Here is a 19,896-nt window from a genome sequence, read left to right on the forward strand (position 1 = left end):
AATAGTATTTGACTGCTTTCTGCTTTGAGGAATGGATATAACTAGAGCGGATTTTTTACACAATACGTATGCATAGATCTAGATTCATTTCTAATTATGATTTATTCTTATACGAGTGCGCTATAACATAGCTTATAACCTCATTAATTTATAGAAACTAAAACATTTAAAATAATTAAAAATGTCATACTGACGACTTTATTATGTCTGAAGGAAATGAAAAACAAAACAACAACTCAACTTTGTGCAATTACACATTTTAACTTTTCCTACAAATTCGCAGATCAATAAAGGGGCGCTTGAGAAAAGAAAAAAAAGAAAAACGTCAAACAAATGGCAACAACATTAAATATTTATGACGTTTCCGTATCTTTACGGAACCCCTTGTTTTTTCACTAAAATTGCAACGGACCCCTCCGCTAAGTAAATCTACAGTGAACGCATTAAATAAACTTTCCTTTGTAGATAATTTGGTAATAAAAAGATGCATTATTAAATTCGGCGTAGTACGTACTTTGAAGTGCGCGTGTAAACAAATTTTGCGAAACGAAAGAGATCATAGCATTTCACAGTATATTCTTAACCCTAACTCGAATAAGGGAGCGGTTATAACTTGATAAGTATAAAAACATTATAGGCACTGATATCAGTTTATGTAGTCCTCTGTGGAATTTGAAATTGTTTTTTTTTTAATGTAGGTATAAGGTTATAGATATAGATTGTGAGTGTCGAAAATGAAAACTATTTTTTTTTCTAAACTAAAAAGAAACAACAATAATTTCGATAATTAATTATAAATACTGCAGGATACCTCTTAATACATAAACTTTATAGCAATTAGCTATTCTCCAAGAGCATCTTAATTATTACAAGAAAAAAAGTGGGAAATAATTTACTCCCCTGTATTTGGGAGAAGCAATTAGGTTCAATTTAGTAGTCATTTATATTTATTACAAGCTGGCGGGGGGCTCGACTATTTGTTACAATAATTACAATCAACAAGTTCTCATGCGAGAATAAAAACTTTAATTACAATTGATTTTTAACTCCGACGGAAAAAGATGGTGTTATAAGTTAAAAGTGACCGTGTATCTGTGTGTTTGTCTGTGGCAGCGTAGCTCCCAAACAGCTTTAAAGAACTCACTGATTTTAGTTTTTTTTTTTAAATACTTAAATGCATACATAATAACTAACTTATTATGTGTATCAAGCACTTACATGCTTATATTATATAATATCATTGTTCATTGTTCAGTAACATAAGTTAACTTTAAATTTAAATAATGTTTATCCCAAAATTTCAATCCAATTAATGTCCTACGTAAATCCATGTAGTAATGTGTGTTGCATACCGGTAGCAATTAAGGATATTTAAGTATCCCCTAAGTTACAGGCTCTGCCTAGTTTAGGGGTTACTACCCCATATATTTCTACTGTAGACTCTCTGCCATTGTATCTATATACCTACTGTTTGTACATTAATTGTAACTGTGTTCTTTTTGGCAAATAAACTTATTATTATTATTATTATTATTATTATTATGCAATCCAACATTGAATTCTGACGGCCAATGGTTCTCATTTTAGTAAATCTATCTAAGAATGAACCTAACTAGAAAATCATACAGAATCTAAATTTAATATGGTGCGTACGTACACCAGGTAGCTTTTTTTCAACATTTTTGCTAAATTATTACCTACAGCATACCGATTCAAGCAGTATGTATTTCTACCAAGCAAGTAAAACAGCCAACTTGTTTTGTGCCACTCTGAAAACCAATACGCAAACAGGAAAACGAAAAACTTTTTTTTACATTTCACTCAAACCGTATCAGAGAAGGAAGCGGAATTTATGTGATATTTTTACGATAGATACTACACGAAATAGGAGGTACGGGGATGGAATTATTTGGATGCGATCCAAAACGTCATATTTGTGCAATATTTTACGAGAGGAAGTGGGCCGTTATTAAAATCTGCTTTGATTTGTGATGTTGCTTGCGGAGTTTTGAAGTGAAATTGTAAAATACTATTTGAAACGTATTCTCGTATTAAGCATGCAACATTAAATTGCTTCAAAAAATATTTAAAAGGCAACATAATGTATAGTTATAAAAAATACAGCAGTTATTGAATTTTAGTGTAAGATGGACAAAGTTGCATTAAAAAATGATTTAATAAAGTGCGTCTACTTTTTTTTAGATAATAATATTATTATGTCCTAATAACTATTAGCAAATTAAAGTAAAATCAAAATTTCCTACTAATTAATGTACAAACCTTTTATTATAAAAGGCGCATAATAAATCTACAAGTTAGACATCAAGTTTTTCGTAAACGTAAGCTCAGTAACAAGTCTCAGGCAGTTAGTAATTCCCGGGATTATGACCATTAATGCGAAGGCAATAAACACCAGTATAATCAGTGAATAATGCTTACTACCAGCTAAACGGTAACGTTTCTGTTGTAAAAGTAGAACAGGGAAGCTGTGGAGTAGCTATGGCAAAGTATATTATTGATTTTAAGTTGATGTGTAAATAAAACTAGCGCCGCCAATTGAAAAAAAAAATATTCTGATTGAAAGCGTTTTTAATGAAAAGGCCACGTTTCACGCCTTTTTCATGTTAATTCATAATACCTAGAATGTAGAAGTTTTTGTAAAAAACGCAAAAATGACGGTCGGTTCTGGCAAAAACAGTCTAGTCCAGATTTGACGTCATCAGTATAGTCCGCTAAATGTGAGGTAAGTAAGTAAAAAGTAGTAACCATAAAGCCTCTTTGTCTATAACTCCAAAAGTATGCTACGACATTTTTATAACCACTGTGACTATTTATGACTATTTTTTGGCATTTTCAAAAATCTATTAAAAATTTATTAGGTTTTTTTTTGTATTATAGCTCGAATGACATCTCAATGCCACCTTCTGTTCTCACATCAACATTAGTACTCACGGCTTGCGCATTGCAAGGGCGGGACAATCCATTAGGCAGTTTATACCGGCATCGGAACAATGAAAATAATGCGTTTATGACCCGATTATACGAGCTCTATATTAATTGCAAGGGTTGTTTGAGAAACGTCATGTTGAAAGGCAAAGTGTCATAATATTTGACGCTTTATTAACCCCCCAAGAAAAGAAGGGTGTCATAAGTTTAACGTGTCTGAGTATTTGTGTGTATATATGTAAATATTATTAGATATTTATTACGAGAATACCAAAATATACCACTTTAACACAATTCGTTATTTTCTTTCGCTATAAAGTTAAATTTCTATAACTTTCGATCAACACAGTAAATTAACAAAACCATTTCATACTTAAACGAAACACCTACTCTTATTTTTAGGGCATTAACTGTTAATTTTGTTTATGCAGACAGCGAGTTAACGTAACATCTTAATGTCAAACTGTCAAGCTTAGATTATGCAAAGTAGCTTAAGCATATAACAATATTTTTTCATTCGCTGCGTTTCCATTTTATCCGTAGACCGTTTATTTTCTTTACACTTACATATCTATTTGGTTTCGTATTTCACTCTTCTTTTCTATACTGAATTCGTCATAGTAGTACTTATCTACGTATAATAACTCGAACCTAACAATGTAATGGTGTATAAACGTTCGTGACACTACTAATCTCTATCAATTTACACTCATTTTCAATTTTTTACTTATATTTCAGATAGAACGATTGCCAAAAAACTGAAAAATCGTTTCGACCGCATAAATTTATACGTTCACAGTATGAATCTATTGATCACGATTCCCAGGAATCAAAAAAAGTAATTAGATAATTGACATATCAAAAAGACAATAATGGAAACACGCGCGCGGTACTGGCGGCAAAAACAGTACAAACTAACGTGGGAAATGCCAACAGTGACCGAAGTAGACATGCGGGCGTGTTTGTCTGTCCGTACTATTAAACAAAAATCTTGAAGACCTTCCCTGCCCCCCTCAAAACGCGTAAAACCAGGCCTCAAAGGGGAAAGTATAAAAGAGTTTATAGGTCTAAGTAGAACGGTCGCAAAAAGTATCGTATTACAGACCGATCACGTTTCAGTTTTTCATGAGGGTATTTACTTTTTTTTTGCTGTCAAATAGGGGAAGTGTTAATTCATTGGGTGGAGCTTTTTGATGTAATTGCGGATATTGAGTTAGAGTTCAATAGACGCTTTAGAAATGTGTTTGAAAAGAGTTAAAAAATATAAAAGAATACCGGATATACTTTCGAAAGTTCTTCAATTACATTAAGTACGAAATTATGTACTTACGTGTGAAAGAAATCCCGAGTGAACGAAATAAATGACAAGACATTACATTACATAAATAAATAAATAAATAAATAAATTATACAAAACTAATTGAACATAATGTTTCAGAGATATAATTAAACGACACACCAAAAGGAAATAAGACTGTAAGTGATATTCCGAAAGCAGTGTTTCCGTCGCTTATAATTCAAACAAACAAAAGATACAAGAAAAAATAATTGAGTATTTGGCCATTTGTCAAAGCAAACGTACCAAGAGCCACCTCCAGGACAGTCGAGTGCACAAGTGATTCATGCCAATACACCGATCTAAAAAATCGTTATAAATATTTTTGAAATAAGTCAAGGCGATGAATTGATACGATGTTTTTTTTCGATACTTCTTTATGTCAAATAAGTCTTAAATATGTACCTGTAACTACTGTATGTTTAAAAATTCATACTGTCATAAGTCATAAAATACAACAAGGCATAAACACGACGATATCAATGGTTTTAGATAAAATAATTGCAGTAAGTACCTGAAATACCTATACAGTAAGTACCTAATTGTTTATAAATAGCCTTTCTTAATACATAGATGACGTATAATGTAAACTTGCCGTAATGAATAGTTTTATTGATTTAAATATATCATTTTCTTCTCATCTGTACAATCCACCTCAGAAATCGAGATCGTTTGTCAGTCGTCCCATCTAATTGGAAACAGTCCCGGTCACAGTTGTGCACGACTGTACGCGTATGAGTGAAGGAAATGAGTCTAAATTGACATTTCTGAGATCACCACTAGGCGACGCATAGTCTGCTTTTAGATAGTTTAGGTACCTACCAATGGAATGTTAATATACCTAAACACATTTTTAGGCTACTTTCATCACGGATATGAGTCATATGAGTACCGAAGTAATGCAGTATGAGACCCTGAGTCATCCCTTCTTCTTCTTATCGTGTCGACGACAAACCAACTAAGTCGCTAAATAATACATGCGGCATGCCCCTTCTGATGGGTGTAGATCAAAATGGGCAAAAATATCATCTGTAAATATTTTTTTAATACGTTACATAATATTACAGTAACTGCCGAGCCGTTTTGTAGGATAATACAAAATATAAATATTATTGTGTATATTTCCACTACACAGATATAAAAATCCCTCCAACTATATTTACAATACATAATTACATTCAATTGGATATTTATTATATTCTTTATTTTAACCTCTAGTAATACTCGGTGTAAAATGAAATTTTCTTTTTTTCCCCTCAAATGTTTAATAATAATTAAGTTAATTAAACCGGATTTAAACTGGATCCATTCACAGGACGAGGCTTCTGAGAGAGTTGTGATAAACTTTTTTCCTTTATTTTCAATCCCTTACCACGGTTCCTCTATTAAATTTTTTCTCTTATTATTTAAGTTTGGACAGTTTTCGATTTTTTAAACTTGGGCCAAGCATATTTAGAATTTTTCAGAGGGACATTCTTAATTAGAAAAAAAATGATTTGACACTCGTTATTCTTTTATTTTCGTCAAATAATAATTTATAAGTAGGTACTATGATTGTTTATTATTATGATAAGTATACCAGTATTTTTATTACCTTGATGTAAAATTACTAATATTAATTTTATTAATTTTGTGAAATCCTGTACTTCGCGTGAAGAGTATGTCCAATAGTGGACTACAATAGAGTAGTAAACACATAAAGATTTAAATTAGAAAAAATATAAAATTCCTTAGTAGTGGTTGCAAGTGAGTTCACGAAAACTTTCTGTTTTCCGGAGCGCAAATTAAACTCAGATTTTGCCCGCAAAAAAATTGGGTTATTTTTTCATATTCTGTTTCGTAAACAGAACTGACGGCGATGGCTTAGTTAATTGCTATTAAAAAATATCTGACACTGATCCTCTCAAAGCTTGTTATGTTTTTAAACATAATTTTCTTGTTGGATTTTTTCCCGTGTAACATTTTGTATTCTTCGTTCAAAGAAAATATAAATTTATACGTGTTGAAAGGATTGTGAGAATAATTAAAACTGACGTTAACAGGAAGTATTGTTACTTGCAAAATGTATGCTGCCGAATATAAATAGGGTAAAATTAAGGTTTGAGAATTATAATGTAAGTACTTTTTACATGTCAAATTGACAAAGTTACAAGTTGTTGCAAGCCATCCTCGATCGATCAGTATTGTCGGTTACCGCTATAAACTCAACCGACCGTAAACTAACAACAAAGTAAACATGTCTACCATATTTTCCCACCACTACAGTTGTAATTCTTACACAAGAATGTTCGAGAACATCTCTGAGGATGTCTAAAGAGTCTACACTTAAACTCCACTTGCGATTTGCAGCAATGGAGCAAACAATTTTATTCTGTGTCCACTTCACTTCAAATCTAGCATTTTGTACAGTCGTAGTGTTCCCCCATATTTTCCACTAGCACAAACGATTAAGAACCTTGTCCTGTTGGGTGAAAGTCTTTTAAGGATAAAAGAGAATCTCGGCGCGTTAAAACGCTGGGTCGTGTCGTTACCATGGAAACGCTATGTTATAATTTGATAGAAATATCTGTAGAGGCTACAAAGAAATATACTTACAGAGGGTCGTGTAATTTTTAAACGTTGTCATACTGATGTTAGTGTTTTACTTAACATAAGCTTTAGATTTCTCCTGTTTATAGTAGTACCTAGTTTGAATATGATTGTTTTATGGTCCCGTTTTTAAATAACATAAGATAGATAGAATATTCTTTATTTTTACACAAGAATAGATTATATAAAGCTTAAATACAAACACATAGATACAAAAAAGGCGGTCTTATCACTAAAAGCGATAGCCATATATATGTCGCAGGCATTTTATAAGATCTCGCCGTTTACATACGGCGTCGTCAGTTTACAAACGCTCGCTGTTTTGTAATATGCCGAAGGCAAAATGTCATTTTATAGTATGCCACAACATTTCATTGATAATCCATACGCCGTTTACATAATGCCGCGGCAAATTGAAGAATTAGTTCTGGTTCTTACCACGCGCGGCGCTGTTGATCACAACAACAAAAATGGCGTCAAGTAGTGATTCTGTAACTCAATAAATAGTCAAAACCAAATGATTGTGACTTTAAAGTCATTTATTACAGTGCAGGAGCAGTAAAAAGGCCGTAGACAAAAGACAAAGTTTTTGAGGTTATCCCGCACCTAAAAACTACTACGTTATCCATAGATCCCGGTGTACGGAGGACACATGCAGGATATTAATTTAGAACTTCATAAATTCTTAGTAAAGGGTTTAACGTTTTCCTAAGTTTAGTGCATTCGGGCACCAGTGTTTGTTTTTGTCTGGAAATGCCTAGCTTTATTGTTCTGTATAAATGACTACGTTTTTTATTTAAATTTATCTTTTTATTAAATATTTAAACTTATGTTGTACATGCTTAGGTACTTACCTACTTTAGAAAACAAAAGTAAAAAGTCTTACTTGAAATCCTGAAATAAAGTCAGATTTTTCAATTTGTTTAAAGATCAAACTGTGTTTTATCATGGTCACCCTAAAACTGCAACTAACGTCGAAATCAGAACGATTAAACGAGTTATCAATATGCCTTCGGCAAATTACAAAACACCAAGCGTTTGTAAACTGACGCGCCGTATGTAAACGGTGAGATCTTACAAATTGCCTGCGACATATACACGGATCTGCCCGACAGATCTTCCTGGCGGGTAAAACTGCTATTACAAAAAGGCACAGATGTGCCATTTAATTTCATTCAAAATTTCGTATCAAATTTCATGTTATTTTCATCGGTTTTCATGACAACATCAACAATTATCTCGATAGTTACCGTGAAGCAGACAAAAAGGTCCAAAATTCACCATCATTGCAATTTCGATAACCACGGAAGATCTCGAACTCTCCCTAACACAGAGAAATGCACACTTACTACATAAACAAGTGTCTTTTATCTGAATGTGAGCTATAAATCCTTCTTGAGGTGACCTCCCCGAGGCTAGTAATGGAGAAAGAAAATAAAACAAATGCAAGCAAGGGGGCCCGGGGTTTGGCCCTTCTAAATCTTTACAAATTGTGGCCCACTCGGAAATATTGTCAGCGCGTGCCTAGTAGTTGTAGGAAAAAGACACAGTTTGGGATTATACGTCTTGGTGAATTTTCAGCACGAAGAGCAAAATTTTACTTATGGATTTATTTATACATTCTGTTTCTGATTTCTACAGCGTAATGTTAAGAATTATTTGAACTGTGGCGAAAGATTTATATTCAGGTATCTACAATCGTTATGCGTCGGTAATCGTCCACTGCTCCAGATAAGCCTATCCCAAGGAGTGCCACAGCATTCTGCCGTCGGCTTTGCTCATCCAGCCACTATATACCGGCTATCTGCCTACTTTCGTTGGTCCAGCGGGCCAGAGGGCGTCGCTACACTACGCTACACCAATTCAATACAACCAGCTAGGTACTATTATACCAAAAGACTGAATTCCGGCATTTCCAGTAAAATATTCCAATTAGACAAATAATGAGAGAGCACTGTAATCTCTAGAACAACAAACATTTTCACTAAAAGAGCTACTAATCCGCGCCGATAGCCATCCCGCTAAGTACAAATAACGATCTCCATTGCAAATCGCATCGGCTCTGCAAACGTTGAGCTAATCCTTTAATTGATCCAGCGTTGTTACAACGTTGTGCGACAGAGTACAGCTTTATTATGTGCATTCGTTTCCCGTTTTGTCATTTTGTTGAGTTCTGTTTACAGTCTGCTGGCGGAGACGGTTTTAATTCGTGTATTTTATCTATACTTTGGTAATTATTTCTTTTTACTTGTTGTGTTAGGATTAGATTGCAACAAGTGGAAATTATTTCATTCCTAATATTTTCCTGATTGCAAGCTCTACTAATGAAAATTTAAAAACAATTTCTTATTCTATAAATCTATGAATTCAACAAAAATCTTAATGTTATTAATGTCTATATTTACAACTCTACTACGAGAAACATAGTTTATTTAACTTTCGCAAAATAAGTGAGTCATTTAATTTTACTACGAATATAAATATTACATTCTTTCGTGCTCTTGTTACTTTTGTAACCGTGGTAAACATCGCAATAGCTACCTATTATACCCAATAATGAAGTAGTTTTTCCTATTTCCATTGTACTAAATTGTAACCCTTTTTTCGTGTCCACGTCCAAAGCACGCGGCACTATAGTGAAGGTTTCTTTGCTCATGTCGGAAACAACATTTTTCGCAGCGGGGGCCGCGCGGCGCGGCGTCATTTCATAGTCTATTTGTTTTGCGATGAGGAAAAATTGTTCATGTCAGTCTGAGCACGACGGTTTTAAAGCTGAGAGATTTGTTTACTTTCGGATTGTGCGAAAAGTTTATGTTTTCTGTTCTATGCAGATGTTTTTTAGCCCTCGACAAAGTTCATCAGTTTTTAAGTTTCTCGTATTATGGTTGTCTGGTTAAATTACGTATTTGAGCCATCATTATTTAACGTATAAATTTTACTTCTACATACCTTGAAAATCAGTTAGGTACCTACTAAGTAAGGAAAAACATCGCGAAAATAACTGTAACATTTAGTTTTTAAATATGTAGGTAGCTACTTACCATACGTATTGTATTCATTCCAAAGCAACTATACGGTAACCTATCACTAGAGTATTAAACGGGTGACTTGCATGCATTAGCCGTGCATTAAAACTATCTACAGATGCATTCCTTCTTCTGACATTTATGATGCGCTTTCGTTTATGAACTCACTGAAATAATGTTTCAAGTCAATCGTGAAGTTCGTAAACTATAAGAAAATGTTTTATGAGCGAAGTTGAGCGAACCCAAAGCTTATGCTAATAATTTACCGCCCATTTTAGTGACTTGTGGGGATTTAGATGATGCTGGTGCCTCACCGGAAATGGCAAAACATTTTGGGTGACAGGATACTTCTAAACGAATGTTGTTTTGTTAATAAAATAATAATTATCTTTGCGGGTAGATTTATTTTACCTAAGATGTTTTATCACTTAACTATAGTGTAATCACTTCTTTAGGGCACAGGAAATCGAAGTTATGACTTACAAGCTAAAGTAGAATGATAAAACTATATTATTACAATTATTTGAATGACAACATGTCAGAGGTAAAAATTAAATGTAGAATATGACGTTAAGGTTATTTAAACCCCTTTTCCTGCATTCCTGAATTAATCATATACCCAGGGCAAAACATTGTGATGGCAGCATTTATGATGATTATAGCCTTACTCTCTCTCTCGTGTATGCCGTATGTGTAAAATAAACAATTTATTTCTACCTGTTAATTTAAGTACCTCAAAATAAACGGACAACGGACATTTCAAATCTGTTCTTACATTAAGTGCATTCAATTTTCACATCGGTCACTATCCTTATAACTCATGGGTAACGGGCAATGAATAGGTTCCACTGAGAAAAACACCAAATTACTCCTAAACGGAAAAGTCTAGAAAATATTTGCTAAGGTTTATAATAGCACAAAAAGGTGAAATCATGTTTCATCTGGCATTTGACAGAAGCATGACACACTCACGAGCAATGAAAAGGTTCCACTTGCCATACTAATTATGTCATTGGAACATTTGCCTTAAAATATAATGTTAGTGTCAATTTCTCCATTCTCGGTTAGAGCATAACCAGGGAGTAGTGGTTAACTTTTGACACATCTGTCATGAATTTTATATTTTATGGAGATGGCGTTTTTATAAATCAATCTCTGTCGGTTAGATAACCGACCAAGGAGAAATTGACACTAGTCTAGTTTTTTTGGTATCACCGTTTATAAAATGTTAAAGGTAATGAAAGTGGAAAGCCAGTGTCGTCTCAGTGGAAAATAGCTTGAGTATCAAATTACTCGCATCGAATGAGTCGGCTATGAAAAAGGCGGAATACAAAGTGTTACATTATGCAAATGCAATTAATCTGACTATTCCATGGTAATTGTTTAGAACTATGTTTATGAGTGAAATTGAAATTTATGGTAGGTGGAAGAATCCGGGTTAAAGATAAGCATCCATCTTTAGCGTTTATCGGTGTCTTGTCATAAATGGAGCCGATGAAGAGGACGCACTTGTGTGAATTTGTATACTAACCACCAAATTCATAGAGCTTTTTCACACTTTACAATAGATAGATAGAATAGATAGAACCTAATTCCCCTTCTTACCTTAAATCCATGTTCAACTTCCTATCAGATACTCATAGCAGACACCTCCGCTCCTCCCATAATCTTTTGTTGTCCTTACCACTACATCATTCAGGTTTTATGCTTAATTCCTTCTCTGTTACAGCTGTCCGACTGTGGAATGATCTCCCCGAGTCTATCAGGAAGGCTCCCAGTCGAGCAGTATTTAAATCACTGGTTCGGGCTCATTATCTCAGCAGGATAGGATAGAAGACAGTTCATTTTTTCATGCACCTCAGTTGTTGTGTGTTTATATAATAATAATATTATAGTATATATATTTATATTAGGTATTTATGTATTGTATATATTTTATAGGTATAGGTTTATATATTATCTATTAGTATATTGTATAAGTATAAATTGTTGTAGGATATTATATTTAAGTAGTACATATTTAGTTTTCTTCGCTGAAATTGTCTTAAATAAGTTCTTTTTTTTGCACTCCCATACAATTTACTCCCTGTACCTCCTGTAGGTTGACTGGTAGAAAATGCTTTTAGCATTAAGTCCACCTAATTGTACATAATTACTTTTGTATATTGTGCAATGAAGAATAAATAAATAAATAAATAGAATATTCTTTATTTGCACACACACATGAAATAAACTTACATAACTTAAATACAATAGGTTTAAAATTGACGTATTGATATACGAATTTAAACTTTTTGACTGATGTAAAGAATCGAAACTTGCGTGTTTCTTCAGAGTCCATTTCAACCTTATGGTAAATTTACAATACGGTCTATGAATTTGAGGAAAAGAATACCGTATGTGATGCGTCCGTTGCGTAGTTATGTATGATGTCGTAAGGTTACCTTAAACCAAAATCCCAAATTCATCAAATAAGTCGTTAATTCCATAGCCCAGGCATCCAACTGGAAGAGCTGTAAAACGTTAATTAGCGCGACTCAGCAGTTTGGTTCAAATTGACTGTAATTCAGTGCTTGTAGCGAGACCGCCATCCTGCGGGAATTGTGTCAAGCAATTAGTATAGTATACTAGTGTGTACAGGGTGTTGCAAAAAGGGTATACTAAGCCGAAAGGGGGTGACTCAGGGGGTCATTCTGAACAAAATTTGTTCTACGAGTTTTGGAAATTCGCAAATAAATATTCTTTCTCCATAGTAAAAAGTCAGGTGACCAACAAAGTTTCTATGGAAAAGGAATTTTTTTTTTCGTTAATTTTCAAAAATCGTAGAACAAAAGTTGTTCAGGACCCCTGAGTCACCCCCTTTCAGTTTAGCATACCCTTTTGCAACACCCTGTATAGTATACTATTCAGTATAGTATACTATTCAGTATAGTATACTATTCAGTATAGTATACTATTCCGTATAGTATACTATTCAGTGTAGTATACTGTGTATGAAACATCCTTCAGTAGTAGCTTCAGTGATCGTAACTGCTCATTGAAGTTAAGCAACACATGGCACGGTCACTCATTTGATGGGTGACCGATTTCAATTGGTTGTTTTCCGTGCCTCGGACGACACGACCTACCTACAATTCCCAACCCTTTTGACACGGATCCCATAAATAATTTCATATGCAAAAGAAACAGACGCAGCCTTGCACGGTAATATGACGTAAAAACAGAGTTTAGCTTAAATAAAAACTGAGTAAGGTGTTTTTACGGAAAATAAAGGATTAAAGCCAGTTTTTGGGACCACCAATCAAGTCATTAGCGGTATTCCTTCATAAACCCTCCATTTGTATACCAAAGTATGCTCGGATATTAAATTCCGGGTAAAAATTGCGTCAATAAATTATCAACCTTGTACCTAATTTTTTTGGATCCAAAGATAATTCCGACTAAACCAAAAAATACAATGTAAATACTAAGTCAGTATCAGCGGCCATTACACGGGTTCGTTATCAACGTCGATAAACTCGTTTAATGCGGAACGCCCATCACCAATCACAATGCCGTATTTATGGCGAACTAGCTGTTTCCGCGAGCTTCGCTTCGCCTTAAAAAGTTTTCCCGTGGGAATTCCGCGATAAAAAGTAGCCTGTTAACGCCGACGGCAACATCCTGTAGCTGACCAGAGGTGCGGCAGCGGAGCGCGGGGAGGGCCTCCGCCCGCGCCCCGCCACTCACACGCAAGCACGGGCAGAACCGATCGTAGCCACCGCGCAAGCAAGACGCGTACTTAATTACCTGCCTAACTACTGAAAAATACGACTGTAACGTTAATCAATAATATAAAGTTTAAAAGGTGCATAAAATCTTTAATTTCTCATTATCATTATTAACAAAATTGGCGACCGTACTTTCGAAGATCTGCAACGCATTATCCAGCCATCGAGAACATTCGAGAACGATCTAAAATTCCTGAGGCGACCGACGCGGAGCGTGCCCCGCGGAGCCCCCGGACCGGAGCCCGAGTTTGCTGATCGCCGGCCGTGTTCCATGGAAGTGCAAGGGGAGTTTCCTTATTCCTATTCCTCTTTAATTTGTGTATAAGTTGTGCGAAACTCTGAGAGTAAAATTACCATTTCTTTATAACCAGACTTCCTCTAGGTAAGAAAATATTTTCTTGCTTTGCGCTTGTCAGGCTTACATATGCGTGTAATTTGATGTTAGCTTGCATTCCTTATCTCATGAGCATAATGATTGTGCAATAAGATGCTTTCTTAACATATAAGTTATCTTATCAGTGATTAATTTAACATCGGTGTATCGACATAAATTCCGATACATACCTACCTACTTTATATCGTCAAATTAACGCTTATTTCATTGCATTTTCAAATTAAACGCAAAATAATATTGTTCCTTAGACCCTTCTAACAAATTTTCATAACAAATAAAATAGTTAGAATCATAATTGACTTAAAAAATACGCTCTCAAAGTTCTCATTATTTCATTAGTTGCTACTGCGGTTCAATTCATTAAAAATAAATTAATTCTAGCTTACTTTACTTAGCCGTAACTTTGCTAAGCTGCTAGTAGATATATTTTCCCTAAATAAGCAACAGTGATTATTAGTTAGTCACATAGAATTTGCCGAAACAATTCCAGGCGCCACGAGTTCCGTGTGACCTTCAACGGCAGAGGTCACCCGGCGGCCGGCAGGCTGTTGTTAGCCTACCGCTGCGCTCGCTCCGTGGCACTCGCCGGGTTTCTTCGAAGACTTGATCGCAGGAGTTCTTCAATAACCTACAAAGTGGTTTGATGCACATTTACCTACTTAGTCTAATTGATTGAACGTGCCCTTCGATAATGTTTTCCTCTAGTGATAAGAAGACCGAGCCTTCCTCTGGAAATGAAGCGAATTCAGGCGTAAATATAAATAACTTACAACTTAAAGACTTGAATACTTTAAGAGGTACAAAAAAGGGAGCATTAACTAAATTTCGTAATTATGTGATGCCTTTATCTACGTGTACCGTAGAAACAATTACAAGTTTACAGATCAAAGAATTAACTATTCGCTTAACAAAAATAGAAAATTTATTCTTTGAATTTGATAACATTCAAACTAGAATTGAACTTTTGTGTGATGATGAGCAACAATATCTTGAAAGGGAAATATTTGAATCCCAATATTACAGCACAGTTTCCATTGCTCAAGAAATAATTGAAAATTATTCGAAAACTAACGAAAATAAAAATGAAAATCACAGCTCCAACAAATCAACTTGTTCCGCCGCTTGTAGTGGGCAATTTAATAATGTAAAACTACCCACAATTAATTTACCCAAATTCGATGGCAATTACCTTACGTGGTTAGAATACAGGGATACCTTTGACTCTTTAATTAATTCAAATGAGTCTATCTCAAACATAAATAAATTTCACTACTTAAGGGCATCTTTAGAAGGAAACGCGGCAGTTGTGATTAAATCTATTGAGTTTACCTCTCAGAATTACAATGTAGCTTGGGAACTTTTGTGCGAACGGTTCGATAACAAAAAAATATTAATAAATAATCACCTAAAGGCAATATTTAATTTCGAACCAATTGCTCGTGAATCGCATAAGGCGCTTAGATTTATGATTGATCACATCACAAAAAATTTACGATCTCTTCAAAGCCTCGATTTACCTACAGATAGCTGGGACATCTTAATAATTTATTTAATGTCAACAAAAATTGATCCTGTGACTTTAAGAAAGTGGGAAGAGTCAAAGAACAGTCATACAGACTTACCTACTTTAAAAGAATTCCTGAATTTTTTGCGCAATCGAGCAGATGTTCTTGAGACGATGTTAGTTAGCAAAGGTGAACAGAAAACTTCGTTCACATTTCATAAAGAACAAAAAAGACATGAACATTATCATAAAGATTCACATCAACAAAAGAGCAAAAGTTTTGTAGCTTCTAGCAATGAAAAACATAGCCAGCCATCATGCCCGTGTTGTAATGATAAACATCGAATAGTTGAATGTAACAAGTTTCATAATTTATCTCCAGAAGGTAGGTCAAACGAAGTCGTAAAACATAACCTTTGTTCGAACTGCTTACGGAGAGGTCACAATGCTACTGAGTGTCGACTGAGTGGCACTTGTAGGATCTGCAAACAAAAACATAATACTTTATTACATAGATCGGATAATAATAACGTTGGTAACACAGTTTTAAACTCCTTACCTGTGTCACTATCAGCACAAACTCCAAGCCAAGTCCTATTAGGTACAGCCTTAATTAAAGTTGTCAATCCTGAAACAAAAAATACTTACGTTGCTCGTGCCTTACTCGATGCGGGCAGCCAATCTTCATTCATCACCTCGAACCTGAAACATAAAATGGGTTTAGTAGGTAAAAACATAAATACAAATGTAACGGGCATAAACAATGCGCCAATATTTTTGTCAGAAAGCTGTGAATTGAGTATTGAATCATTAGTTAACCCGTTCAGTACTTACCTTAAATGTTTAGTGATGCCTCAAATCACCGGTCACATACCTAACGTTCCTGTAGACGTCACACAGCTTAACTTACCTGAACATATACAGCTGGCCGATCCTAATTTTTATCAGCCATGTGAAGTTGACCTTCTTTTAGGTGCAGAAGTGTTCTATGAGCTCATGTCACCTAAACAAATCAAGTCGAGGCCTGGTATGCCTATCCTTCAAGAATCCAAGTTAGGCTGGATTGTGGTAGGACCCCTCACTCTTAATAATTGTAACCTGAAACATAATGGTACTCAAAACAAGATTCATTGTAACTTTACAAAAGAAATTCATGAAAACTTAACAAAGTTTTGGGCTCTTGAAGAAGTTCAGTCCATAAAACAGCCTTTATGTGCTAATGATGAGTTCTGTGACAAACATTTCACGAACACTACTAAGCGTTTAGATAACGGTAGATTCTCAGTGCTAATGCCTCTTTGTGAAGATCCTGAAACATCACTCGGTGACTCATATAAAATGGCTGAAAAGCGTTTCATAAATCTTGAGAAGAAATTAAAAAAATGTCCAGATCTTAAACAGCAATATACAAATTTCATTAAAGAGTATGAGGACCTAGGCCACTTAACAAAAATTGAAAGGCCTACCTTCGGCTACATGATGCCACATCACGCGGTAATACGTGAGTCAAGTGAAACTAGCCGTCTTAGAGTCGTGTTTGACGCATCCGCGAAATCTAGTTCCAATAAATCTTTAAACGACATTCAATGCATAGGTCCAGTTGTACAGGATGACTTATTCAGTATATTAGTTCGGTTTCGTCAACATAAATACGTGCTATCTGGCGACATCACAAAAATGTATCGGCAAATTAGCATGGACGAGTCTCAGAGACATTTGCAACTAATTTTGTGGCGCGATGATGATTCAAGGCCTCTTGACACTCTACAATTGAACACAGTAACGTATGGCACGGCATCTGCAGCTTATTTAAGCACAAGGTGTCTAGTTCAATTAGCAAAAGAATGCCGTGATCCAGTAATATCAGAAGTAATTCAAAAAGATTTTTACGTTGATGACCTCCTCACCGGAGCTTCAACTGAACATGAGTTAGCCCATATACATAAGAATGTAACTGAAACATTAGCCTCTGCTTGTTTTCCTATTCGTAAATTTAGAACCAATTGTCCTCAAATATTTTCTCAAGAAACAGAAACTGAGGCTCTTAATTTAAACAAAGAATCAAGTGTGTTAGGAATTACTTGGGCACCTAACACAGATACATTAAAATTCTCAATAAACATAAACACAGACACTACACAAACAACGAAACGAAATATTTTGTCTAACACGTGCAAAATTTTCGATCCACTTGGCCTTCTGAGCGCTAGTACAATCACATTAAAAATACTTCTTCAGACTTTATGGCAATTAAAGTTAGAGTGGGACACCCCTGTTCCCAAAAATATTGAAAAAACATGGAAAAACTTAATATCCCAATTAAATATTCTACTTACAGTGTCAGTTCCGAGGTTCACGCTATGCACTTCTCCTGTCGTCACAGAACTTCATTGCTTTGTGGACGCTTCCCAAAATGCTTATGCTGCCTGCGTATACCTCCGAACCGTCAATGATTGCAACACAGTAACAATTAGCCTACTATGTTCTAAAACTAGGGTTTCACCTTTGAAAACCGTCACAATACCTCGTCTTGAGCTGTGTGCTGCTCTCCTAGGAGCGCGTCTGGTAGCGAGAGTAAGTGAGGCACTTCGTTGTCAAATTAACAAAAAGATTTTCTGGTCTGATTCAACGATCACTATAGGCTGGATAAGAACGCAACCTAAAGTCTTGAAAGCGTTTGTCTGTAATCGTATACATGAAATACACGAACTGACTGACCGTGATTCATGGAGGCATGTGCCGACGGAACATAATCCTGCGGACCTAGCCTCAAGGGGTGTAAAACCAAGTGTTTTAGTTAGCTCATCATTGTGGTGGCGAGGTCCTTCCTTTCTTTCAGAAGCGGAGTCAGAATGGCCTCAAACACCTAACATAAAGATAGATTTACCAGAGTTAAAAGTCAATCATATTCGTAATAAACAAATGACAGACAATGTTATAAATTTTGAAAAATATTCGAATGCGTTAAAACTTAAAAGAGTGTATGCTTACGTGTTTCGGTTCATAAAAAATTGTAAAACAAAAGCCAGAAACACTGAGCCATTAAATAATCATGAACTTAATGAGTCTTTAATGTTTCTCGTTAAAATGTCACAAAGGGAATCCTTTTCATCTGAAATTGAAGTATTGACTAAAGGTAACTCACTTAAACATAAATCTCGTATTTTACAGTTATCTCCATTCCTCGATGCGAACGGCGTTTTGAGAGTGGGTGGTCGGTTGGAGAATGCTTCTCTAAATTACGAACAAAAACATCCAGCCCTTTTGGATAGTAAGCATCATTACACTAAAATGCTTATGGCAGCCGAGCACCTACGACTCTTCCACGCTGGCCCGCAACTACTCCTTAGTTCATTTAGGGAACAATTTTGGCCCCTAGCCGGGAGAAATTTAGCAAGAAGTACAGTTCGTAAATGCATAACATGTACAAGATTGAAAGGTAAGACTTTAGAGCCGTTTCTCGGTAACTTACCTTCCAATAGAGTATCTCAATGCTTTCCCTTTCAAATATGTGGCACTGATTTCGCTGGCCCTTTCATGATTTCAAGTAAAAAAGGTCGTGGCAATAAAATCTCAAAATGTTACTTATGTATATTCGTTTGTTTCGCAACAAAGGCCTTACATCTTGAAATAGTCAGCGATCTCACTACACAAGCCCTGATAATGTGCTTGAAACGCTTCATCTCCAGGAGAGGAAAACCGATTATTCTTAATTGTGATAATGGAAAGAATTATGTGGGTGCAAGCAATTAATTGGGCAAAGTCCTGCGATCGAGTCTTCGTTGTATAAAAGAATTTACCGCTAATGAGGGCATTCAATTCAAATTTATACCCCCTTACAGCCCCACGTTCGGTGGACTCTGGGAAGCAGGCGTAAAAAGTGCCAAGCACCATCTTAAGCGCATAATAGGAAATGCTAGTCTTACATTCGAGGAGTTGAGTACGCTTTTTACCCAAATTGAAGCGATCCTCAACTCCCGACCCCTAATTCCTTTATCTCCTGACCCCAACGATCTTTCTCCTTTGACCCCAGGGCACTTCCTCATCGGGCGGCCGACGTCACTACCAGAACCACCCTGCGAGAACATGAAGATACGCACTAGATATCAGCTTATTGAGCAATATCGACAAAGCTTCTGGAGTCGCTGGTCAAAGGAATATTTGGCAGAAACCCAACAAAGAAACAAATGTCGCCTTAAACATGAAAACTTGAAACCTGGAGACATGGTCGTCTTCAAGGAATTGAATCTCCCGCCTATGAAGTGGAAATTAGCCAGAGTACAGCACATGTATCCTGGATCAGACGGAGTGTGCAGAGTGGCAGACTTCAT

At 35.5% G+C, this 19,896-nt stretch overlaps 1 protein-coding gene across 1 annotated transcript; it reads left to right on the forward strand.

The window, feature by feature from the left end:
• Nucleotides 1-14,803: 14,803 nt before the first annotated feature.
• Nucleotides 14,804-19,597, forward strand: LOC125490308. Its single transcript, XM_048629145.1, has one exon. The coding sequence runs from the start codon at nt 14,900-14,902 to the stop codon at nt 19,316-19,318; it is 4,419 nt and encodes a 1,472-aa protein (XP_048485102.1). The 5' UTR covers nt 14,804-14,899; the 3' UTR covers nt 19,319-19,597.
• The last annotated feature ends 299 nt before the right edge of the window (nt 19,598-19,896 follow it).

The sequence above is a fragment of the Plutella xylostella genome, chromosome 22 (assembly GCF_932276165.1).
Source record: "Plutella xylostella chromosome 22, ilPluXylo3.1, whole genome shotgun sequence".
Classification (NCBI taxonomy): domain Eukaryota; kingdom Metazoa; phylum Arthropoda; class Insecta; order Lepidoptera; family Plutellidae; genus Plutella; species Plutella xylostella.

Bases quoted from the DNA above. Each gene is read 5' to 3' on its own strand.
- LOC125490308 (XM_048629145.1), top strand. From the start codon at position 14,900: ATGCCTTTATCTACGTGTACCGTAGAAACAATTACAAGTTTACAGATC.